The sequence below is a fragment of the Sciurus carolinensis genome, chromosome 8 (genome assembly GCF_902686445.1).
Source record: "Sciurus carolinensis chromosome 8, mSciCar1.2, whole genome shotgun sequence".
NCBI classification, from domain to species: Eukaryota; Metazoa; Chordata; class Mammalia; order Rodentia; family Sciuridae; genus Sciurus; species Sciurus carolinensis.
In genome coordinates this window covers 50,007,241-50,033,918 of record NC_062220.1, presented here as the reverse complement: position 1 = coordinate 50,033,918, position 26,678 = coordinate 50,007,241, and the positions used below count along the sequence as shown (strand labels likewise).

General features: G+C 34.2%; 2 protein-coding genes across 4 annotated transcripts in view; one reads left to right on the top strand and one right to left on the bottom strand.

The window, feature by feature from the left end:
* The window catches only part of Krit1 (KRIT1 ankyrin repeat containing), a 32,442-nt gene extending 7,522 nt beyond the window's left edge, over positions 1 to 24,920 (bottom strand). Inside the window, exons 1-13 of the mRNA XM_047559953.1 lie at positions 24,771 to 24,920; positions 22,767 to 22,870; positions 21,736 to 21,895; positions 18,408 to 18,500; positions 17,123 to 17,252; positions 15,993 to 16,236; positions 15,688 to 15,803; positions 15,335 to 15,478; positions 9,030 to 9,186; positions 8,266 to 8,373; positions 5,925 to 6,080; positions 4,918 to 5,085; positions 329 to 495 (exon numbers count right to left, since the gene is read on the bottom strand). Coding sequence (XP_047415909.1) covers positions 329 to 495; positions 4,918 to 5,085; positions 5,925 to 6,080; positions 8,266 to 8,373; positions 9,030 to 9,186; positions 15,335 to 15,478; positions 15,688 to 15,803; positions 15,993 to 16,236; positions 17,123 to 17,252; positions 18,408 to 18,500; positions 21,736 to 21,895; positions 22,767 to 22,868 — 1,745 coding nt within the window. The 5' untranslated portion in view covers positions 22,869 to 22,870; positions 24,771 to 24,920. The remainder of the gene's footprint in view (positions 1 to 328; positions 496 to 4,917; positions 5,086 to 5,924; positions 6,081 to 8,265; positions 8,374 to 9,029; positions 9,187 to 15,334; positions 15,479 to 15,687; positions 15,804 to 15,992; positions 16,237 to 17,122; positions 17,253 to 18,407; positions 18,501 to 21,735; positions 21,896 to 22,766; positions 22,871 to 24,770) is intronic.
* A 60-nt stretch (positions 24,921 to 24,980) lies between these two features.
* Positions 24,981 to 26,678, top strand: part of Ankib1 (ankyrin repeat and IBR domain containing 1) — a 139,397-nt gene continuing 137,699 nt past the window's right edge. The window contains exon 1 of one of the 3 annotated variants that reach the window (XM_047559952.1): positions 24,981 to 25,495. The gene's annotated coding sequence lies outside the window, so the exon portion shown is untranslated. The remainder of the gene's footprint in view (positions 25,496 to 26,678) is intronic. The other 2 variants (XM_047559951.1, XM_047559950.1) reach the window with 2 other exon arrangements.

Sequence of the window (26,678 nt, the reverse complement as noted above, 5' to 3'; positions counted from 1 at the left end):
TTGTTGGTTAAACAGAATCTTCAGCATAGCACAAGACCAAACACTGTATTAAATACCTACTTGGTGGAGGCGGGGTGGTAAGAGAAGAATAGAGGAACTTTGGATTGCGTAGAGGGAAATGGGGTGGGAGAGTGTAGGGAAGGAAAGATAGTGTGGACTGAGACAGATATTATTACCCTATATACATGTATGATGACACAAAAGGTATGACTCTACATCGTGTACAACCATAGAAATGAAAAGTTGTACCCCATTTGTGTACAATGAATCAAAACGCAGTCTGTAAAAATTTAAAAATTAAATAAATAAAAAAATAAAGAATACTTACTTTAGGAAACCTTGTTTGTGTTTCTTACTTTCATAATTTCCATACACTATTTGCAACAGTAGGCTTGCCAATGTTATCAGTTTAGCATCAGGAGCTGTATAAAAGCCCTTCAATAAATTATATCTGGCTTCATCAAAGAGAATAAGAATAGCTAGTGGGTCTTCAATCTTAAAAGAAAAAGTATAATTTCTTTATCAGGTTATAATTTCCTTTTAAAAATATATAACTTGTCACTGTCCAATAAAGAAAAAGCAAAATTGCATATTTATATATAAATGAGCTGTTATTGCTTTAGAGTAGGAGTTGTGCAAACTTTTTATAAGGGCTAGACAGTAATATTTAAGCTTTGTGAGCCATATAATCTCTGTTGCAACTACTCAAGTTTTTTGTTATGGTACAAAAGCGGCCGCAGGCAAAACTTCAACAAGTGGTGTGGCATACAACTTTTTGTACAGATACTGATTTTGAAGTCCATAAAATATTCATATGAGGTGAAATATTATTCTTTAATTTTTTTAACCGTCATAAAATATAAATATGCATTCTTAGCTTTCAGGTTACACAAAAATAGGCAGCAGACAGGATATGATCATGGCTGTAGTTTGCTAACCCTTGATTGACCATCTAATATTACCTTCAGTTTATGGATATCTATAAACTCTAGCACAATTTTACCTAAACATATTCATAATACAGTTTTCTATTATCTACAATTTATACACTATACTAGTGAACCACAAAGAAGATAAAATGAAGTGATAAATTCCTAGAAGGACAAATGTACTTTAAAAAGCTTGTCTTAAGCTGTGCATGGTGGTGCAGGTCTGAAATTCCAGTGGCTCAGGAGGCTGAGACAGGAAGATTGTGAGTTCAAGCCAGCCTCAGCAACGGCGAGGCGCTAAGCAACTCAGTCAGACCATGTCTCTAAATAAAATACAAAATAGGGCTGGGGATGTAGCTCAGTGGTTGAGTGCCTCAGAGTTCAATCCCTGGTAACTCCCCCCAAAAAAGCTTGTCTTAAAGGAAACATTTTTAATACTATTTGAATAAAGATTTTTGTACTTATGAATAACATTAAAAGCAAAGTTTTTCTAAAAAGTTAAAAAAATCTTTCCATAAGATTTATAAAGATTAAGAAATGCTAGACTATAGAATACAGTTTACTTGTAAACAATGACCAATTATAAAAATTCTGAATGAATACTTAAAAGTATTTACAAATATAGCACAATAACTCCAACTCCTTATGGTAAATATTTCTCTTTTGTTTCTTTTTTTTTGATACTGGAGATTGAACTCAGGGGCACTTAACCACTGAGTCATAATCTGAGCCCCATTTTTTTAAGTTGTCAATGAACCTTTATTCTATTCTATTCTTCAAATCAATTCAATTCAATTCATTCATTTATATGTGGTGCTGAGAATTGAACCTAGTACCTCACACATGCTAGGCAAATGCAATACTATTAAGCTCAAGACCCCCAGCCCATTTTTGTATTTTATTTAGAGACAGAGTCTCACTGAGTTGCTTAGGGTGTCAATAAATTGCCGAGGCTGGCTGTGAACTCACAATCCTCCTGCTTCAGGCTCCTGGGATGCTTCAATTACAGGCTTGTGCCACTGTCCCTGGCAAATAATTCTATTTTTCTATCTTATAATACTCTACGTAATATATAAAAACTGAAACAATTTAATGAAAAAAAAAAGGAAGACCATTTTAACCTAACAAACTAAAGACAGAGTCAAATATAAAATATGAACCTTGACTAGCCCTTGCAGGTAAAAGGATTTAAAAGACTTCTTGAAATAATTAAGAAAAATATGAATTTGGAAATTAGCTGTAATTATGTAAATATTAATTGTATTAGGTTGAAAATGATATTGTGGTATGTAGGTGTGTCCTTAGGAAATGCATACCAAAATAAGTAGGGATGTGCCATGACATCTGCAACTCAATTTAAAATACTTCACAAAGGAAAAAGAGATAAAGCAAATGTGGCAAAAAATTAACAATTAGTGAGTCAAATGGATGGAATATGATGTGAACTGTAATCACTTTTCAACTTTCCTATGCAGTTTAATTTCTCAAAATGAAATGCTGAAAGACTGAAGGAAAATTATTTTTCTGATAATAACTGACAGTGTATTAGAAGAGTCTGAACAGATAACAACATATACAATCCCCTATATCTTAAATGAGTTATAATCAACATCTGTTCATTTCTAGTGAAATCAAGCTGTTTTCATTCTAAAAGAATGATGCTGACCAGTAAATACAATTCTTCTATTTTTCAGATGGTACAAATAGGAATTTCTCAATTATACAATGAGTGAAAGGACAAAAATATTATACCAGATGATCATGATATTCTGGATTTGCTGTTAAGAATTTATTAAGCCTTGCATCCTTTTTAATTGAGTCCACTTATTTTATAGTTTAATTATACATTCCCTTATCATCCAATATTATCATTAATGCTCCTTCTACCAACTTTTAAAATATTATATGACTGGAGAAGGTAGATTGGGTATACTTAGATTACTTGTGAATTTTATAGAATACATTTTTAAAAATTGTGGTACTATACATAAAATTTGTCATTTTAACCATTTAAGTGAATAATTAAATGGCACTGATTACATTCAAAATTCATGCTACTATCACCACCAACTCCACAGCTTTTACATCACACTAAATAGAAACTCTTATAATCATTAAGAATGAGTGGAGCTGGAGGTATAGCTAAGTGGCAGAGTACATGTTATCATGTACAAGGCCCTGGGTTTGATCTCCAGCACCCCAAAAGAAACCAACCAACCAACCAAACAAACCAAAAGCACCACCACAGCAAAACAAACAAGCAAAAACCCTCTCAGCTCCCCCACTGATACCTCTAGTAAACTCTGATCTATTTTCTGTTTATGAATTTGCCTTTTCCAAGTTATCTAATGTTAAGTGGAATCATACAATAGTAGTCTTTTTGGGTCTGGTTTATTTTACTTAATATAATGTTTTCATGATTCATCTTTGTTGTGGCATATACCAGAACCTCATCCCTTTTTTAACAACAAATAATATTCTGTTATATGTATATACCACATTTTTTTTTTTTGGGTGCTGGGGATCGAACCCAGGGCCTTGTGCTGACAAGGCAAGCACTCTGCCGACTGAGCTATCTCCCCAGCCCCTATACACCACATTTTATTTGAAAACTCATCTACTGGTCACTTAGGTTGTTTTCACTTTTTTAGCTATTATAAATAAGGCTGCAATGAACAATGGAATATAAATATCTATTTCAGTCTCTGTTTTCAATTCTTTTACCTTATATACCTAAAAGTGAAATTGCTGGATCCTATGGTAAATCATGCTTAAGTTTCTGAAGCATCACCAAACTGTTTTCCATGTGGTTGTTCCATTTTACATATTACTTGCCATGTGTTCCAATTTCTCAGTTGTCTAAGAACTACCTGTTGAAGAGACTATTTTGGCACCCTTATCAAAAACCAACTGGTCACATATATATGGGTTTATTTCTGAACTCTCAATTCTATTTCATTAGTCTATATCCTAGACTAGTACTACAATGCTTTGATTACCTGACCTTTGTAGCAGCATAGTTTGAAAGTGGAAAAGGTGAATCTCCTAAGTCTATCCTTCTCTCTTCAAGACTGTTTTGTCTATTTGAGGTCCTATGCAACTACATATTAACTTAAAGATCGCCTTTTACATTCTGTAAAAAAGGCTTTGGAATTTTATTAAGGGTTGTACTAAACCTGTAGATTACTATGCTAGTACTGACAGCTCACCAATATTAAATATTCCCTTCCTCGAACATGGGAATGTCTTTCTAGATATTCAGGTCTGTCTTAGTTTTTCAGCAATGTTTTGTTTTTCAGTGTTCTATCCCATACCTCATTCAAAATTTACATAACTGATTAGCCCTTTTTAAAATTTATCTTTGACACTACTTCCTAACTATTCAAAGAAAATTATTTTCTGTATAAACTGTTTCATCCAATTGCTATTTTTTTGGGGGGATAGCTTTCCACTTTTCTTTTCTATAAGAAAAATGCTATATAAGCAAGAGTTCTAAGCTACTGCTTTGAGTTACCTTTCATTCAGTTTACTTCCATATTAATAAATGTGTTTATTGTTCTCTCGTTAAAAAAAAACAATTAAAAAAAAATTCTTTAACATAATGGAATAAAGGGCTGGGGTTGTGGCTCAGTGGCAGAGTGCTTGCCTAGCAGGTGCAAGGAACTGGGTTGATTCTCAGCATTGCATAAAAATAAGTAAGTAAATAAATTAAATAAAGGTCCACTGTCCATTAAATATATATATATATATATATAATATATATAAAGAAAAAAGATAATAGAATAGAAAGGAACAAACTATCAACCAAGAATTTTGTAAGTAGACCAAATGAAACTACCAATCACCACAAAGATATAACAAATGAACAGAAAAATAGAAGTAAAACTCTCTGGTATAAGAACGACACAATTTCTGCCTAAAGTGCCTGTAATAGGAACCTAACAGATTTTGTGCATTTAAATGACTATAAAAAGATTTCTAAACGAACCTTTTTTTCAACTTCCAAAGGAAGTCTTACATCTCTTCTTAGGAAAAGCTGTGGTGATTCTCTTTGGGGATCCAAATTAGTCAACTCAGCAAGTATTTCTGGCCAGTCACGGACATGTTGCAAGGGTTTATGATAAGGTTTGAGCTGAAGGCCTGAAAAACATCTTTCCTTTTATAAATGATACTATAAAAAAATAAATCAATTATATCAATGCATAAATACCTTGTACTAAACTATGGGCACTGAATAAATAAAAATTAAAAGTCTAAATTTAAATCACTATTTAATCATTATTATTATCCAATTTGCAGATAACTGCTTGTTTTAAGAATATAATTATAAAAATAATTTGTGTGTAAAATTCCTCAAGTGTGCATGAAATTCTCAATTCCATTAAAGTCTATTTAATTATATCATAATAAATAAAATTTGGTGTTAAAAAGATATGATTAAGGGGCTGAGGAGATAGCTCAGTTGGTAGAGTGCTTGCCTTGAAGCACAAGGCCCTGGGTTCAATCCCCAGCACCACACACACACACAAAAAAAGATACAATTAAACCATTAGATAATCATATCAATCAATTAAAGTCCTTTACCTGTTTGCAATATTTTGAGGGGAAAATGTATATATATGTATTTATACACACACATTAACTTGATGTTAACTAGAAAGGTTTGCCGGAAAACTAATTTAAAAAAAAAAAAAAAAAAAAAAGAACATCTAGATTATTTTGAGAGAGTTATATGAACATTACATTTAATGGCATTTGGATCAAATGTCATTACCAGAGAAGAAAATTTTTGGTTTTTACTACTTACAAAATGTTTTGAATGAGGGAGGTAAGGGGCCCTAGGGGCTCACCTGTCTCTACAGTTTGAACACTAATAATTTATATAAAAGAGAACATGGTATTATTTCAAAATTTAAAGTCAATAATTAATATTTTATCAACTCACTTCCAAAAAGGAATAATGGGGTTTAAAAAATAAAATAAAAACTATCTTACTAAGGTTTCTGAACAGATCCAAATAGTGAAATACTGTTGAGTTTCTTGAGAGAGACGCATTCCTTCCATTATCTGCTGTACTGTGGTATTATTTCCATGCTTCAGTTCTACAGAACGGTACGATCCATCCATTCTGTATATTCGAACTTTTTCATACTAGGACAAAGAATGATAAATTAGGCAAATGGCTTAAAAATTACCTATCGCAATCCAATAAGACACTTTACTTTCAACTTCCTGTCTTATAGTATAGATTTCTAACACAGAAAATATCAGAAAACTGCTTCAAATGAGAACTTGTTGATAATATTTAAAAACATTTTACTTCCATTATTTATATTTTCTAAATTATTTTCTTCTGAATGTTCCCTGTCAAATAAATTTTGGCAACTAACAAAATGATTCTTTAAAATTCAAATTCTTCTGGGAGGATGTTTCAGAGTTGTTAATGTACAATGTAAACATATGGGAGATGAGACTTGGTTACTGAATACAGTTTTAGTCAAGTACCTACCTAGCAAGTCTAGTGGGTCAAAAATCATACTGAAGATATATGCACAGCAGCAATAACTTGTACTGAGAAGTCTATAATGAAAGGTTGTGAAGGTAAAAGTTGTGGAACAATAAATTTTGAGTTAACTTCCTTTCTTTAATTCAGAAAAACCCAGACAGAAGTGTTACAGGAAGTGCTGATGCTACCAAGTAACTTCTAGGCCAATTCATTTTAGATTGAAGTACCTGATTCCTCTTATCCATTCAAAATATGAAAATTATGCCAGAAATAAATGTGTTGTAACTATATAGTTAGAAAATTAATTATAATGAAGTGTAACATGAGGATGTCTCTACTGTTTATCATTTCTTGTCTCTGTCTTATAGTCTTGGAATAGTATTTTGACAAAATGTGTATATCTGATGAGTCTGTACAATATTTCCTAATGTCAGAGATTATGTGTTCCTTACCATTTTCAGGAGTATTTCATGGTGTTAGACTCACAGATATGCTAAATAAATATTTATTAACTGGTTGATGGTTAATGTCTAGAAAGGCTCAGGCATATCAGTTACATGTGTTGGTATAAACCTTTGTACCCTGGCCTGGAAGTTTCCAGTTTTTAAATTAATGATAGTTTTATAATCACTAAAACTTTGAGGAATAACAATTTCTTCTGTTAATTCCTTTCCATTTTTGCTTTTGTTTTGTTTTGTTTGTTAGTCTGTGGGGCTGGGAATTGAACTTCAGGACTTTGCATGTGCTAACCAAGTGCTCTACTGATGAACTATACCCTAGCCCTCTTCTCGATGCTGAATATAAATTAAACTTTACTCTTTGTAATACAATATTCCTTAACAGTCATGGGTGTTTGTCATTAGATTTATCAGTTTATTTTGGGTATAATTAGATGGGAAGGCTAGGTTGAAATAGAAGAAAAAAAGAGCCAAGGAAATCACTTAAATCAACTTTTGTGAGGGGAAAATGAGTTTTCACTAACGTCTGAGACTAAATTAATAAATAATGTGCAATGCTGTTATTTACAAATATAAAATGTTGTTTAGAAGATCTAAGTACAGGAATACACTTCAATAAATTAGAACTATTTTAATCAACACATCAAGTTATATTCATGCATCACTGAACATTTTAGTTAACGACAGAACCACATACATGATGCTATATAACATATATCCTAGGTATATAAAAGGCTATGCCATCTAGGTTTTTGTAAATACACTTTATGATGTTCGCATAATAATGAAATTGCCTAATAATGCATTTCTCAGAGTAAATCCCTGTTGTTAAATGATGCATGACTATAGAGATTATACTGGAGATAAGGTTTTTTGTTTTTTGGTGAAAGGGATTAAATCCAGGGTCTTGTGCCTTCTAAGCATGCACTCTATCGCTGAACTACGACCCCAGTCCCCAAAATAGATTAATTGTATTGAAAGTTTTATTTTTCCAATTTTCATTTTGTTATGCAAAAATACATGTTTAGCCAGGCACAGTGGCACATGCCTATAATCCCAGCAACGTGGGAGACTGAGGGAGGAGGATCACAAGTTCAAAGCTAGCCTCAGCAACTTAGCAAAACCCTGTTGGAAAATAAAATATTAAAAAAAGGTTTGGGCACATGGTTCAGTGGTTGAGTGCCCCTGGGTTCAATCTCCAGTACTCCACCACCCCCCAAACATTTCAAATGTTAAGAATGACAACAAATTTAATATACAAATTTTATAGTAGTAAAGTCATCCAAGCTTTAATCCTTTCACTCTTGCCACAGATCCTCAAATTATCTAACAACTTAAAAACTATGTTTGACTCTATAAATATAATTCTTACTGGTTTATTAATGGCTTCCTTCAACAATTTTGCTGCTTCTTCCCAGTTGTTCTGTTTGTTTTCTTCACAAATATTTAATGGGGATCTTCCTTGTTGGTCTGTTATGTGCTAAAAATGTTGGGGAGGGAAGGAAAAAAGACTTTACAAATTGTTTTCTAAGGGAAAACATTCAATAAATCAAAATTTCATAAAAAACGACTCATGCAAAGTACTAAGTAAACATTAACCATACTTAGTACATACTGTATACTTAAACAAGAACTGCCAAAGTTAAAAGATTGAAAGCACTAATCAAAGGGATTATTGATTTTTTAAAAGTTCTGACACAGATATAACATAGGTTTTGTTATTGTTTTATTTTCCGCTTCAGAAACATATAGCTAGAACATCTTTTTTTTTTTTTTCCCCCTTTTAAGACATTTTTTGGGAAATAGAATATAAAATGAAAAGAGGTAAAATTTTCTGATTCTGGTAAAGGATGGGGTAATGGTTGTACAATAAGGTGAGAATGTACTTAATACCACTGAACTGTACACTTACACATATTTAAAATTATACATTTTACCTGAAGTATATTTTGCCATAATAAAAAACATTTAAAATGTATGCTCAAAAGCACAGCTCATACATAAATATCACTTATTTTATAAAGTAAAATTTGTTTTCATTTTTCAGTCGACCTCTCAAGTGTACAATGGAATATTTCAGTGTCATTACATGTTATTTACTGCTTAGGGGAAAAAAAAATCAGGGAAATAACTTACTCTGTCAACTTCTGGATGGTTTAGGAGAATCTGTACTATTTCAGCATGTCCTCCTCCAGCAGCAAAATGAAGAGGAGAACTCAGCTGTCCATTTAAAAGGTTTGGATTGCACTTTCCTTTCTCTAATAATATACGAGTGGCCTCTACTTTTCCATACCTACAAAAAAATGAAACTTAACTAAAAAAATCATCTGGAATGTTTAAAAAATACCAAATTCAGCTAATATGTCAAAGAAACCTGAGGCTTTTCTAGGACAGAGAGCAAAGTATTAATGGATCAAAACACTGACAAAAAATGCTGCTCATGCTTAGGGATTTTTTAATCAATTATATTGGCTCAATTCTATTTCTGATCAATTGAGAGAAAATATAATCAAATATAAGATAGAGCAGCTGATGGAAAATACTCCATACAAAATACAGAAGTTATAAATTAGGAAGACATAATTTTTAGTTAAAATTATACTGGGGGTACAGCATAGTGGTAGAGCATGTGCTTAGCATATGTGAGACCCTGAGTTCAATCCCCAGCATAAAAAAATGAAAAAAAATAAAATAAAAAGTTTAGAATCAGAAAGTAAGTCATAAATAATCCTATAGGAATGTTTTACATTTAGGCCTGACCATGAATTATAAAAGAGGCCCAAAGACAAACCTATACATGGGTGCTACATTAGACTATGTGGAAGACACAAAGATATGATACATGGTGTTTGCTCTGAGGGGTTTATAATTAATTAGAGAGGTAAGACATTAATATGGATAAATAACATAATGCTGTTAGATTTAAGAAAGAATTTAGGATAACAACGAAAAAGGAACTTCACGATTGTCAAATCAGCTGGGTGTCGTGGTGCATGCTTGTAATCCCAGTGACTTGGGAAGCTGAGGCAGGAGGATCACCAGCTCAAGGCCAGCCTCAGCAACTCAGTGAGACCCTGAACAACTTAACAAGACCCTGTGTCAAAATAAAAAGTAAAAAGGATTGGGGATGTGGCTCAGAAGTAGAACATCCCTGGGTTCAATCCCTGTACCTGCCCCCCCCCCAAAAAAAAATTGTCAAATCAAAATAGTATATATTTAATTCTTTAAAACATTGGAGAAGATGAATGATTTTTGTTTTCAGGAAACACAAAGAACTGTTTTGAAAGAACAATTTGAACAGATTTGAAATAAGAAAGAAAGTAGTAAGTGTTAAAGGGAGGTAAAATATTTTAGGGGGGGAAAGGAACAAGCAAAGCAAGGTCTCAGAAGAGTACAAAGCATGTGCCAGACACAGTGAGTCAACATCTCAGAGCCAAAGACTTATGAAATGCTGCAATCTGAAGCAATGGTGAAAAGTAATCTGTTGTTTAGAAAGAAGAGGATGGAAAGAGAGAACGAGAAAGGGAAATTTGGTTTTAGATAAAGGAAAAACAATACATATTGGAATTGACCTGATGTGCCCTGAGCTTTATCCCCCCTTCACAAACCCTGTGGTTTTCCTATACTCTGAATTGGTCATCGTATCCTATCCTTTCTTATTCATGTGACATTTGCTGGTGTTCTCTGCTATCCTTATCTTGCTCTTCTCCTCTTCCTAATTTTGTTCAGGTTAAATTCTACTAATCCTTTGAAACAGTTTAGGATAAATTTCTCTGTATTCCTAATACATTTTAGCATTTTATTTTTGTTAACTTTTATGGGACTCATTTCATTTTAACTGATATCCTTCTTATTTATACACGTCTTCTATCACCCTGGAAGTTCATTAAGGGTAAAGACAGTGTCACTGCATTCTCCAAAGTGCCTTATGCACAAAAGATGCATGAATAACTGCTAAGTAGACAACTGAAAATGCAGGATTGGTACTCAGGAGGGAGGCAAAGGCTTAGAATATCCATCTAGATTATGTAAAATCATTTAACTGAAATGAATTACTATTAAGGTACTATTAAGATAAAATCTTTCTGAGAGAGAATTTAGAGAAAGATGATCATCTTAGAACAATGAAATGTATCTTGAAAAACAGCCTTTCAGGAAAAGATAATGAGGGAACAATTTCAGAAGCAGTAATAAAATAATAAATACAAACATGAATTGGCAGCATGAGAAAAATGAAGCTTGAAGCCAGTTAAGTAATGTGTCCAAGGTCTCATGGTTACTATCCAGAGACAGAATCTGGTTTTCTGAATCTTGGTTTCCACGCTACTACACATGCTTGGATCATAGAACAGAGGCCAATATTTCCTTAATAATAACAGTGATAGATTAACAATAAATCTGGCACTTATGAAACCTTTACTAAAGTTTCATTACACTCTTGCAACTCCAATTTGTTCTTAGAATAAAGGGGTGGTCAACAGTATGCAGAGTAGGGAAAGAAATTAAAAACTCAGAGAAGGTAAAGAATATATATCAAGACTGTGATACAGAAAGGATGTGGCCCATTCACCTTTTTGAAGTGGCTTTGAAAGGAAGGAAAGAAACAGGTAGAATAGGTAGCAAGCTCAAATTAATGTTCTTTACAGGGAGGGACAGAGAAACATATATGAAGGTAAGAGCAAAGGAAGTGTGAAAAAGGAAATAGTGATCTGAATGGGGAACAGGAATGATTTTCCCATGCCTATCTTTTTTTTTTTTTTTTTTTTTTTTTTTTTGGGTGCTGGGGATTGAACCCAGGGCCTTGTGCTTGTGAGGCAGGCACTCTACCAACTGAGCTATACCCCCAACCCCAACAAGCCTATCTTATGATACAGGAAATGGATTGAAAACAAAAACTTATCATTAGATATAATGAAGTACATTTCTGCTTTCAACTTTCTTTGAAAATCGGGGGGTGAAACACAGGGAGTTATGAAAGCTGAGAATGAAAATAGTGAGCATTTATGTATTTAGGGATAGAAAGTTTTAGAATAATTTGTAGGGGAGGACCAAAAGGTTGAGAGAAGGAATGAAGCAAAGAGAATAGACAGCTAAGCTACAGTGAAGATCCAAATGAAATCAGATGGAATAATTTGTAGTGAGCCATATCATCATAGTTCTAAAAATACTTTCTGGCAATGACCTAAAGCCTAAAAGTACTATCAGAGAAAGAAAAACTGATTTGATACAAAACAGAGGGTCTGGCATCGAAAGGGTAAAGAGGTAACAGAATATGGGTTATGAGACATTTACAAGTGGATGACACATTTACCATGTGGAGTGAAAATGATGATTCTAGAAGTTAAAGAACAGTATTTAGGTACCTAATCACTGTCTGAGGAATTTTAACAGTTTTGAGCAATCCTAGGGGTAATCTAATTAAATGGTCCTCAAAAGTGATCCAGAAATCCATGATAAGGGCCGCTGAAAAAATTTTTAGGATGTCTTCTAGGTCAATATTTTCATAATAATACAAGATATTATTTGCCCCTTTCATTATCATTTTCTTATTAGTATAGTATGAAGTTTTCTAGAAGCTATGTGACATGTTTTGCGATACACTTAATAACTAAGACAGTAAAGAGATTTGTAAGACTGTAAAAAACAATGCCATTCTTCTCATTAATTTTTTATTTTAGAAAATATGGCATTTTTAATAAACTTATATTATGCTAATACATATGTTTATTATTTTAAAATACATTAATATATATTTAGGCTATTTTTCTGCTTTTGTTTCTAATGCACTAAATAACACTGGATTAATTCCACATAAACAAAAGCTCTTTGGGGATCCTATATGTTTTAAAAGGAAAACAAGTCCTAAGACCAAAAAGTTTGAAAACTACTTATCTAATCAAAACTATCATTTCATTTACTTATTTATTTTTGGTACCTGGGATTGAACCTAAAGGTGCTTAACCACTGAGCCACATCCCCAGTTCGATTTTTTAGTTTTTATTTTGAGATGGTCTTGCTAAGTTGCTCAGGGCTTCACTAAGTTGTTGAGGTTGACTTGGAACTTACAATTCTCCTGTCACAGTCTCCCAATTCACTGAGATTATAGGAATGGGTCAGTGTGCTTGGCTTCATTTTATTTTACTATTTTTCATTTATTTTGGTACGAGGGATTGAACCAAGGGGTTCTTTACTGAACCATATCCCCAGTTTTTTTTTTTTTTTTTAATTTTTTTTGTTTTATTTTGAGACAGCATCTCACTAAGTTGCTTAGGGCCTCGCTTAGTTGCTAAGGCTGGCCTCAAACTTGTGACCCTCCTGTCTCAGTTTCCTGAGCTGCTGGGATTACAAGTCTACACCACCACGCCCAGCAAATTTTAAAAATGAGACAACAGATCAAGAGGAGGTAAACCATTGTCTAACCTTATAAAGACTGGACCAAACCCCACTCTGTATGCTGAGATAGCTCAGTGTCCCCTCCTAGATTACTGTGCCAATTACTGAATAAGCGAATATTCCAAAATAAAGTAATTTAAATTCTTAACAAAATATTCTTTTTCAAATTCACAACAATCAAATCATGCATCTGATTACAAATATTCCAAGGTGACCCATACTATGGCTGGTGTTATTAAACACGATCATTATTTCTGGCTGACAAAAAGTTAATTTTATCAAAGACTAAATCTCTTTTCCTTGGAGCACTCTATTAACAAGAAGTTGCAATTAAAATACTATAGCTTAATAAGTTTTAAAATGAGACACCAACATATTTACATTTTAACATTTTTTTCTTTCATTCTTTTTTCTTTTGTTGGGGGGGATGCTTGTGTATGCGTGCTAATAAGCATATACTCTATCACCCCAGTTCCAACAATATTTAATAAAAGCCAACTTCTATTAAGTGCTTATTATGTGCCCTCAAAGAACCCTAATCTTCATTTATGTTTTTTGAGATAGTGCTGGGGACTGAACCTCAGCATGCTAGGCAAGTGTTCTACCACCAAGTTACAACTCAGTCCTGTATTTTCCTTTTTAATCTTAGGAAAAGTACCATTTGGAAGTCTATCTTATATATAAGGAAACAGACCCTTAAAGATGTTAAGTAACTTGCCAATGGTCATACTTTTAGGTATAACAGTTGGGATTGAGACTGAGATACCCTCCAAAGCACGTTAAATGCTAGACTAGTACTTTCATGTAATAGGCAGTTGAAATTACTACCATTCTTTTATTAGAGAAAAATATAATCTCCTGCCATAAACTACAATTCATTGCCTTGGCCTTTCCCAATTCCACAGGGTATCTGTTTGGAGTTTGATCAATATTCTCTACCTCTTTTGTTTATCTCCAGGAAAAGCATGCAATTTCTTTTAGTATTGTTTATATAAAAAATATTTATTGGTAATCCGAAGGAACAACTAGTAGATCAATTAAGCATGATTTGGCGTAACCTTAAACATAAATTTAAACGTTTTCCAAATTGAAAACGTAAGAGCAAATTTATAGAAAAGAGCTTATTTATAAGGAAAGAGAAAAAATCATATTTTAAAACCAACTAAATTTAGATACTTGATCACAAATATTAGAATTAGAGAAACCAAAATAATTTTGAATTGGATTGACTCTAGAAATGATCTAGTTATTATATTTTACATATAAATAAATGAACTAAGATGCATATATGTGAAGTTTCTTGCTTAATAGGACACAGTTAAGATATTTGTGGACATTTAACGGTTAGTAAGTAATTCGATACTTCACTTTAAACAACAGGTCAAAAATAACTTTCTCATAGAAAAATGGTATGATTATGTTCTTTTGAAGCAATGGGCATTCTGTTCACTATAGCCACTAATACTGAAAATTCAGCCCAGCTAAGGGGAAGTAGTATTATGTGAAAAGAGTAGGAGAGCAAGAGCTACATGGGGCAAGTAGTGTTAAGAGCTCACTTCAATTCTTTTCAAATCCTCACATCTAAAAAAACAGAAGGTTGTGATTCTAATGAAGGTTTCTGATACCACAGTTTCCCAAAGAATTAAAAGGATACTTTCTTAACATGATGCAAGATCTACATTGTTATCACATACAAGCTTTATAATGAGGACAAACTAACACAACATAAACCCAATACGAATCAATAGAAACTGCAAGGTTAAATAAGGAATCTTAGGCTTGACAGTGACATTTACTAGTTATTAACTATAATATTAAAAGACTTGACATTCCCCAATAACAATGGTAGTACTTTTCCTATGGGTCAGACCTTGCAATTCTGAACAGCGGCACATACACAATAATCAAATGATCAAAATAGAAAGCTCAGAAGGCAATCGGTGGAGAAAAAGTATCTAGAATGAGAATAGTTTTTTGATAAGATATATTAATATTTAAAACTAAGAATTTATTCTCTCTAAAAATAAAAGAATAAGTAATTCATTTACCAGCATGCGTAATGAATGGGTGCCCAGTGGTCACTATCTAATTGGTTGACTGAAAATCTCTCATTGAGAAGACGGGTTAGTAGTTCTGAATCTCCTTCACAGGCACTTCGATGTAGAGGAAAATCATCTACCCATTGTCGTTCTCTAATTATTAAAAAGAAATTTTAAAAATACAAATAGCAGTGTTTAAATTGAAATTGTTTCAAAACAAATGTGACACACCTATGAAAGTTACATATCACCAAGCAGCTACAAATAAAATAATAACTAATTTGCAAAATTATAGCACAGTATGATTTTAAACAACACTTTAACACTGTAACATAGTTTATGGAGTAAAACTAAAAAAGTACTTGTCTTCTGTGACACTGCTCATGCTTCTCTGCCATTTTTCCTGTTTGGGAATTTGGATTTTTGAGTAGTCTGGAGCTCCTAGACCAAAGTATGGATTTATTACCACTTTATCTACCTAGAAAGGGGAAAATAAAACAAAAAGAAAAACTCCTTAAGAGCTTTAAATAATTGACATTTATGTATATAAACAGAGCATGGATGTCATTTTAACCTTTACAATTAACAATAGATATATGTATCTCAGAAAAAAATTACACTTGACATGAAATGTCTTTTGAAACCAAAGCCAAAATTCAACTCTTACCCGATTTGTATATTGAAGATCTGATCCAAACAAGGGGTTGTAAATACAGGTATCTGCTTTCTCTAGGGCTAACATTTTACTCTTTATTTCTAATGCACTATAGCCCATATGTAGTGAGTTTTCTGCCTGACCTGATTCAGTAGCATATGCAGGGTTTATGACATTAGTTTTTATTCGCTCAAGTGGAGAAGGTCGGAATAAAGCTGGAATAAAGTGGGACTGTGCATGACGTTCATCTAACCACCTGGCAAAAAAGAAAAAAAAAAGGTAGTAGAAACACCTGTTCAAAAATGAAGATGGAAAAGTAGACTACTAACTCTGATATGTGACACTTTTTTAAAAAAGATTTTTAGTTGTAGATGGACACAATATCTTTATCTTATTTATTTATTTTTATGTGGGGCTGAGGATCAAACCCAGTGCCTCATGTGTGCTAGGTAAGCACTCAACCAACTGAGCTATAATCCCAGCCCAACACTTTTCAGTATTACATCTGGATTTTTATAATTTTCATTAGTGTTGGCTAAGTACCTCATTTGTTAATAAAAATTTTGTTAATGGACACAGCAAACAATTTTTAAAAATGTATATGTATTGTAATGATAAAAATGCCTTTCAAAAATATGAAGTATTAGAACTGGGAGTGTGGCTCAGTGGTAGATCGTTTGCCTAGCATGTGTGAGGCACTGGGTTCGATTCTCAGCACCACATAAAAAATGAACAAAGGTATTGTGTCCAACTCCAACTAAAAAAAAATATTAAACAAAATATGAAGTACTTTCAAAATTTACACCACTGAGATGTAGGTGATAATAGTCTTACTGTTATAGAAAGATAAAGGTGGGAAAGATTAAATGACTTACTAAAAAGAGTAATTAAATATTAAGTCCATTTTATAACAGAAGAATCTTAATTCTGAGGTCAGGGCAGTGTTTGTTATTTTTCAACAAAATTAACATGCTATAAACAGATAAGCCAATCTTGCCTTAGGTGGTTTTGATTTTTATTTATAATAGAAAAACTTACCATTTCTTAATAATGCATCATTTTAAAAGCGTTGTATCAGACTAATTTCAAGTATGAACATGTTATTTGATTAATTAAAAAATATTTTTAATGGCATTTCTTACTTATCCAAAGCTATTAACATCCTTGCTGTAAGTGTTGCAAAGTGAGTACTGGATTCACTACAGACTCGCATAATATCTTGTAAGCAATAAAAAATTGGGCATCCTGGAGTATATGTATATTTAGTATTATCTGAAAAAGAAAAAAGAAGAATGGTGTCATCATATAAAAGGGTTACATCTACATGTTCTGCACTTAAATACACAGTATTTAAAAAAAATTCTTAAGTATGATATAAATTGTTCTAAAGTTGGAATTAAAAGGGCTAGATTCAAGTGATGTCTAGCTCTGTAATCTTCTCCATTTAGTTTGTGAAAGGAGTATAGAGAATCTTGGAGGACTACAGAAATTATTTATTCTTTCTTTTCCTCAACAATATTGTAAGACTTACTAATATTCCAACACCACTTAAAACATTTAACAATTTATCTTAGGAATGCCTGTAAAAACATATCTGGAATGTCACTTCTGGTTAATAAAATAAATCCAAAGAACTGTGAAGCAGCAGGCTAATGAGATGTTTACGATTAGTCATTAAGATATCACTAGTGTTATCATTATCTTACGTGAAGCCAGTACTCTATAGTTTCCAAAGTGATTTAATATCCAATGTATAACTGAATTCCTCTTGCACTATGAACCAAGTGAGAACACTTAATAATAGTGGTCCTGTTTTACAAATAAAAAGCTAAAACTTAAAGAGATGATCTGCCCAAAGATACAAAATTAGTTGGCTATATGGTCTATGCTGAAATTTAATGTTTTCTGTTGTTATAGGATGTCAAAGCCTCAAATTTTCATATTATACCTATGTTCTTTAAATACTACAAATATTACTATTGGGCAGTGTATTTTAGAATTATTATTGGCATTTCTTATCACCAATAATAAGATAGGCTCTGGTTATCTGTTTATTTCCCAAAATACTCAGGTATCTATTTCTATTCTATCTATAGTATATTACTTGAAAAATTCCTATTTTAACCTAAATACTTCTAATCTCAATTATACCTTCCCTCCTCACTTCTCCATCCTATTTAAAAAAATGAAACAAAAGCATTACTGTTCAGCCAATAATGCTTATATATTAGCCGATATATAAAGAAGACTATACATTAGTTTGACATCAAAACATTTTTGACATGTAAAAATTGTTTCTTCTATTAACTTAAAAACATGTATATTTACAACAATATCACAGTAGTAACTATGAATGTAAATTTCTAAGTTCCTCAATAAACTTTCACTTAGCATCTAAAGTACATAAATATAAGACAGAGATTGCACCTTTGACAACTGATGGAACAATAAATAATGCCGCTTCTCTGCCCATCTTCTCTCCATCCAGAGGAAATTTCTTCATTAGTACCACTCGTTTTCCTAATTATTTTAAGAAAGGCAGCAAAGGTAAAAATAACAGACTTCTAATCTTATAAATTAGCTTGCAAATTAGAAAATAAATCTTTTAGGATTTGGGGATATAGCTCAGTGGTAGAGCACTTGTCTTAGTTTGGGCAAGGCCCTGGGTTTGATCCCTTGTACTGCAAATAAATAAATAAGTTTAAAAAGAAAATTTAAAAAATTTAAGACAACATTAAGAGGAAATGAAATATACTTAAACTGTTTTATATATACTAATAAAAACTAATAATTCTGACAAAACAGATCATCCTATAGATAATCAACTAGTACATTCAGGGTCATGGTTTCACTCACTAGAAAAGAAGTTCCCTATTCATAGCAAGAAAAACTGTTCTGCTAAGGATTGAGAGAGCAGGTCTCAACAGCAAGGCATCCTGTAGTGTCAACAAACATATACTTCCTCACTCAGCTTGGAGAAAGGTGGTAAAAATTTTATTATAGTCTGGGTTCACTGAGGAGGGTAGTATGTCAAAGTTTCAAAATCTTAAATGGTAGTTCTTTTTTTTTTTTAAACATTCAACTTCATCCTCAGTATTAATTTTTATTAAAAATCTGGGTCACAAACTACTGTTTTTTGAATTGTAACTACAATTTTTGAGTCTGTTTACCCTGATTTGGCATTAAGAGGGCTATAAATAACCTACTAATCTTGTACTTGAAAACCTTTCATTGTCTAGATTCCTTTGCCATGATATTTATCAAATTTATCAATATCCAATCTCCTCACCTCAAGGAATAGAACGGGTAGCAAGTGGGATACCTTCTTCAGAAAAGTAGTTAAATAGATGTTTCATTTATTCACAAAATATCAGTTAGTTCTGATTATTAAAGCCTTTTCTATTATAGCCCCCAAATTATTTTATAAAATGGACACTTGTTCAAAATATAAGTGTTAGATACAGAATAACATTCTAATAAGCTTAGAGGTACTATTTCTTTTGTCTGTCTTGAGGTCTCCTTTGCACTAGCTCCTTCCTGCTTTGCTGCTTCCCCAGATCTGGTTCTGATCTATTGTTGAACTACCTGCTTTACAAACCTTATATGTAACTATGAGATCTGTTGTGGGAGGCAGAAAAGTCACTGACTTCAAAATGGAATGTGAGGGTTTAGTCCTAATTTCTCAATTAATAGCAATATGCTCATTATAGGCGACAACCTCTATCTGCATTTCCATTTATAGTTGTGAAAATGTCCACAAACCAAATTGAAGGACCAATTAAAGAATTTCAGGAATTAAGTGTGGTAGTAAAAAGCACATGTAGTCCACATAAAATGTAAAGCACACCTATTGCTCCTTGTGATTTTCATTATATAATGAATCACTGGGATATAGCTCATGCTTAGCATGTGTGAGTTCCTGAGTTCCATCTCCAACATCAAAAACAAATAAAAACCAAACCAAACAAACCAAAATAACCCTTATACATTTAGAAAAGCTCAATTGATTAATAGTAAACTCCTCTATTTTTTAAATTAAAAGCTGCCTGAAAATATAGTAGTTTACTTTATTGTCTAAATTGGTAAAATTTTGCTAGGTATACTTCAGGGTGCTGGTTCGCTTATAACTCTTCCGAAGGGAAACTGCCTAGCACTCTGGGCCAGGGGAATTTTTGTTAATACTGACACCTCTTTTATACCTTTCTGGGTGAATAGAACTAGTAGCAGAGCTTGGCTAATTCACAGCAAATTATTACTTGTCTGTCTCAGCTCAAATACCTGATAATCTAATCAGACTTCTGTCCCATGAATTCAGTCTCAGGATAAATCTTGATAACTATAAATAATTTGGCAATTGTGGAAGAAGTCTTAATGAAAATTTAACAGAGAAGTCAAAAACTAAGGTAGAAAAGACTGGCAAATTTGTGACATTCACAGTATTTCACGTACTTTAATTACCCAAAAGGACATTCCTCTTTCCCCTCACCTCCATATCTTTCCCCTGAGGGAAAACTGGTTTCTAGATCATTTTATTAAAAAAAAAGAACCCACCCAACAATTAGGAAAAAAAAATCTTTTGTGAGATTCAGAATATATATCAAAGACCAGTAAAGTTATGCAGGAACTTCTTATAATCTTGAGTTACAATAGAGCCCTGACTCACAAAAATCCTTAAAGCTCTTTTGTGGAAGTAATCTATTTGGATCTTATAATAAAGCAAATGGTACCTCTGAAAGTCATAACACAGCTGTATAGTTCAGCTAGATTATGTCTAGAGAACAAATACCAAAAATAACTAATATATCACAGGATTTGGCTATATCTCTGCAACAATCTCTTTACTAAAACAGATAAATCAGACAACTAATCTCTATAAGGGGGAAAAACCTGAAAAAGCTTTAAAAATCAAAAGTAGATACAGAGAGGTACTCTTTATCTCACTAATAGCTCTTTTGAACTTAGTTTTCACTGAAACAAGAATTATCTTTTTAATTATGACGCCTGAATCTTGGACATAGTTTATAGTTTCTATAATTTCTGACTACTTTTGCTTGTTAAAAGGCTATAGCTGGGCTGGGGATATAGCTCAGTTGGTAGAGTGTTTGCCTCGCAAGCACGAGGCCCTGGATTCAAATCCCCAGCACTGCCAAAAAAAAAAAAGGCTATAACCTGTGTAAATGGATCCTTAATTTTTAATCACTTTCACCATCTATATATTATTTAACATTTTAAAGGGTGCTTCAATATTTCAAGGTTAATATGTTTACACTTTAGTTTTGCTCTTAGAAAGGGACTTATTCCTATGGAAAAATGGAAAGAAGATCCCTGCTATCTGGTAATTTACAGGATTTCCCATAATCCATGAATGTTAACTTTTAGTTACAGAGAGAGGTTGTAGTTTCTTCTATCCTGGAGTAGAACCATAAAAGTAATAGTTCAATAATACTTATTTAGAACACTAAACCTTTAGCAAAAGTAATTTGTAATTGATTACAGTTTTCAAATCACTACTTCATTTCCTTTCTACTGACCAATTCAGTAAGATTGTCATTTCCCTAAATGCTTTCCAAGTTTTGGGAAAAATTATAGTTCAATTACTTCTTAAGGGGCTTGATATAATTTAAAAAAACCTTTTTCTTTTGGAAGTTTTTCAAATGTTAAAAAAAAAATTGATTTTTGTATATTTTAAAATATATCTTTTTTCACAAGTATTTAAAGAAAATTGTGTTAAGAAAAATAGAGAAAAGTTTCCTACCTCTGATACCCTGGTTTGCTGGAGAAATTGGTTTGGTGGTTTCTACAACATAATCCAATATCCCTTGTGTAATTTCACTGTTGCCTTGAAGTTTAGTTTCCAACAAAACTTTCTTTCTCTTTTTTTTCTGTCCTTCAATGGGAACTTCATGTAACAAAATCTTAGATGAGAAAAATAACATTAAGTTTAAAATAAAATGTACTTTATCTAAAATACGATAATAAGTTAGCAGCCTTTCTCAGCTCTAGCAATAAGTTAGAATAGTTTAAAATAATAATATCACCGCCCAGCCCCATCACTGACCTGTAAAATCAAATGTCTAGGAGCTGGGGTCCTGGTACTAATAGTCTCAAAAGTTTTCCAGTAATTAGACAGTGTATCCCAGATTGAGAAAGAGTAAGCAAAAGCATTGATGCAATAACAGTCTACTGAAAACCCTGCAGTACCCTTTAACAGATTTCAGATAAGCTTAAAAAAGCAGTTTAAGTAATACTAGATAAATTAGGTTAGATTAAAAATATTTCATCGTGCTTGGCATCTGTTGTATAGAAAAGAAAACAATTCAGTTAGATTTATTTTTGCCTCAATTACATATTTACTAATGCAGTATGTAATACAATTCAAGACCACACAGAAGTAACTTGATTGCTTAGAACTTCAGGTAAAAATCAAACATTTAATGAATAGTTTAATATAATTTGGGAAAATAACTAAGAACAATGTTTACACTGAAACTTTGAGTGAGCAAACTTTTGTAATTTTTTCATTTTTGAGAATCATTCTACAAACTGTACTAAATCTAAATATACAAATTGTAAGAAAAGCTCAAAGGAGTAACTTTTACTATCTAATAACCTACACATGTAAATAATAGTAAACGGTCATAAAACATGTAGCAGAAAGACAATGAGGGGTAGAGGCCTAGAATAATCAACATCAATGAGGCTTAAAACATTATAAAGTTTTATATGTTAATGGTAATATAGAACGACATTCAGTGTTAGAAATCAAATGTCATTAAATTTTCTTACTTCATATGACTTAGCTCTGTATTCCCGAGAATTGAGACTGGCAGTATTCTTTGGCCGAATAACAGCAACATATGCATCTTCTAGGTTTTCTGGATTTCCCATTGCTTCAAAAACAAACAAAAATTCCTTAAAAGACTAAATGACATGATTGGTGGCAAAGTAAAAACCAGAGTATTATATCCCAACCTGAAAATTTTTATTTCCATATAATCACTTTGGAAATAATTAAAAAATAAAATATTTATTTGTATATCTTAGACTAGCTAGTACCTAAAAGGCAAACCAGAGATGATTTTGATTGCATTTTCATCACAAAACTATTCAAAATATTAGCTTATGATTTAAGATTTTCTTATAGTCTTTTAAATTCCTTTCTGTTAAAGGTAAAAAATTTCAAAATGAAGATACACATTTTTATAGATCTCCGTAATGGCACAGTTAAGAATCTTGAGGCTTAAAAAGTCATGAGATTATAAATGTTTATAAAGTAAATAATGACTTGAAATTATGATTCAGAATAATGCACACACATTTTCCATAAATTATATAAGTGAATGAGATGTAAGGACACCTCTTTAAAGACTGCAAACTCCCTAAAAGACACTGTATTGTGAAGACATTGTATAATATATATGGTACAATTCTACAAACAAGTTTTGCTATTAAGCACCTAACAGAGAAATCAAGTAACTCTTAGCTTTCCAAACTGAATTTAAAGCAAATCAATTCCTGTCTTGGTCAACTCAGGATAAGAAAACATCTATTAGCCAAGTGCTTTATTTGTTAATGCTCATCACTTAGTTTTTTTTTTTTTAATTTAATGTTAACATTCCCAAGATTCGTAAAACTGATTTTCAATATTCCCACTTGACTATTTGAAATACACATTCTTCCTGTGACATGAAATAAGTAAACAAAGCCTCAAGTCAGGGAAATAATATTTCTGAATTAATAATGAAGGTAAAACCTGCAACGGTAGAAACACAAACAAATGGACAGGAAGAGAACAACTTGAGCTAAAAATAATTAAGGTATAACTAGAAATGTTATGAAATGTTGAGGCCGAGTTTTAATAAGGTTTAAGTGACTAAGTACAGGAAATACGTGGCATTTTGTTATATGCCGCACTCTACACCAGAAAATGCTTAGGCATAAATGACAATATATTAAATAATAAGGCCTTAGAAATGAAGTGGTGGAAATGGTTCTCATTTGGGGGGTGGTATCATTTTAAAATACACGAGGGCATTTTTGGTTGTCACTATGACTGGAGAAGGGGAGGTATACAACAGACATTAGACTTCTTGCAAACAAACTGTAAAGAAACATAGCTCTCTGGGAGAGTGGGAAAGGAATGGAACTGAGATTCTGAGTTAGGTCAGCGAGGTAAAAGACTTCTGGTGAAGCTAAAAACACCATGCAGAAAGAGCAAAGAAAGAACACGAAAAACCCTAAAAGAAGAAAGGGAAAGCGAGTTAGAATGACAAGCTCTGACTCGGTGTTCCTGCCACGACAACAAACACTCTGCCTTTTTTTTTTTTTTTCCCACGCTACCACCCTTCAAGACCCACAACCAGGAAAATTGCAAGCCTCTTTGCTCTTTTTTCACCTCAAAGGTGGCTTTGCTTCTCTATAACTAGTGGTAAAAAGAAACTCCTTGCCTGAGAGATTCTAGATACGGAGGTGATTCGGGTCCCCACCTCGTTTCTCTCTCTGGAATCTGGATCTTGCTTCTCCTCGTTTCCGCAAAAGAAACCTAGCGGTGTCACCCGTGCGGGCGGCCCACTGTCTCTGGGGCAGCTACATTCAACTCCCTGGGTGGGACAGTCACCGTGGGGGCGGGGGACAGTCACCGTTTTTTCATCCCTCCTTCTCTTTTCCCAGGCACAGCAGCCCGGCCCAACTTCCTGTGGCAGGAAGACCCTCGGTCCCCACCAGAAGCCGCCCGGCGCGTTCCACCGCGCTCGCCACCCCACACCCCGAGAGCTCGGGTCTCTTGCGCACCCGTTCTTTATTGTCCTTCCCTTTCCTCGCGCCTGAGCACCGATCACCCTTGTACTTCCTCCAGAAATTATGAGCTCCCAGGTCTTCAAAGGCCTTATCTTTCCATCCCGCCGCTACCCGGGCGAGAAAATCGCTTCCGGGTTCACACCCCTCGCAGCCTCACGGTTGGCGGCGGAAGAGCTTCCGGGTCGGCAGCAGAGGTGCTGCCGTTCCTGCCTGCTGCTGGTTGGGGCTACAAGGCTCTCTGGGACTGGTGGCGGGCGGCTCCGAGACCGCGGTGGCGGCGGCGGAAGCGACAGAGCCGGAGGCAGGGGAGGGGAGGAGGACGGCGGGGACCACGCGCGCGCGCGCGCAAAGCTCGAGCATGAGCCGGACTTGACCGTGAGGCGGAGGCAAGAGCCACCGCCCCCTCTTCCCCTCCCCCGAGAGGCGGCGCGGCGGCCGGAGAGGGATGGGGGGCGCCCGCTCAGTCTGAGCCTCGCCACGGTGCCTTCGGCTCACGCTACGCTTCCCGCGGGCCTCCAGTGCGCAACCTCCGCCCCGGCAGCCTTCGCTCAGCGGGTGCACCCAGGCGGTCAAGGAAGGGGCGCCTCTCCAGGTGGGTGGGTCGGGGAGTGTACCTCAGGACACCGACTCGGCGCGAGAGGCAGGGGCGGCCGCGGCGGAGGCAGAATTGCAGACGTGCAGAGTCCAGCCAACCCTTCCCTTGAGCCCAAGAAGTAACCGTAAGTCTCAGCCTCTTGGTACGGGTTTGTTTGAGGCTGTCTCAACCCTTTTTGGGATCCGACTTCAGAACTGCCTGGTTCACGCCCTCTCGTGTCTCCTACGAGCGTGTCTCTCTCCTTGTAGAGCACTGACCGTATGTCCCCATCACTGAACAGGCAGCATCCTGTGTCTGCCCTATGGAGCTTTTCTCCCGACGAATTTGCAAACCTCCTGGTTTCTGTGACGCGTCCCATCCTCCCCATTTAGATGCATCGTCTTGTCCCTCTGTCCTCAAAGGGTTTGTGCCCTCGCTCTTTTTCTGTCAGTACCCCCAGCACACAGCCTCCCTAGCCCATCTTTCAAACGTGGAAAGCCTCGGGTTCTTCCAACCTTAGGGGCTGTCTAGTGTTTTGAGGACAGATGGGTGATAGGGTCTGCAGGGCTGTGATGGGTGGGGATAGGTGTAGATGGCTTAAGTAAACCTTTATTTTTGCTGCTTTTGCCACCAAAACAAAAGAATGGGGCTCTCCGGTGTACCCTTACTCCTCTCCTTTCCTAACTCTGTGTGTGAACTGTTTTCTCTATGTTGCTGTTTGTGTCGAAAGAAATTGGAGTTGGAGATGTAATTAAGCATCTCCTGAGATGGTTTTGAGAATCAGTCTCCCAAGCTCTATTCACACGAAATGGCATATTGAACAATCTTGTATTGAAATGAAGACCTATTCTAGAAGAGCTTTACTAGTAGATCTGTGGAAGGAATGTGAAAACAAAACCCTGAGGCCTCCAGTAGTATGTTTTGGATACCTTTAGACAATTTTTGGTGTTTTGATTTACATGTAGTTCTTAATTTACAAGGGGTGAATGTTTGTGCAGAATGTGAAAATCCTTGTATTAAAAGCTTTTGCTTTGTTAGTGGAGACATACGGTGGTTAAAAAAAAAACTTAGCATGATTTTTAAAGATCAGTCAGATTATATTTTATATTAGTCTCCTTTATTTTTGAGAAACCAACATCAACCACTTGCAGATGTTGCACACCTTGGTGTCTACCTTTCTCCCCCTTAGTTAAAAAAAAAGTTAACTGTGAGTGCCTTTAATATTTATTTACTAGATTGTTAATCTTTTATTTACTAGACTTTTTCCTCAGTAAAATTTGGTTTGCTTTCTTAAGCTGCTACTGCAGAACTTTCCAGAAATTAGATTA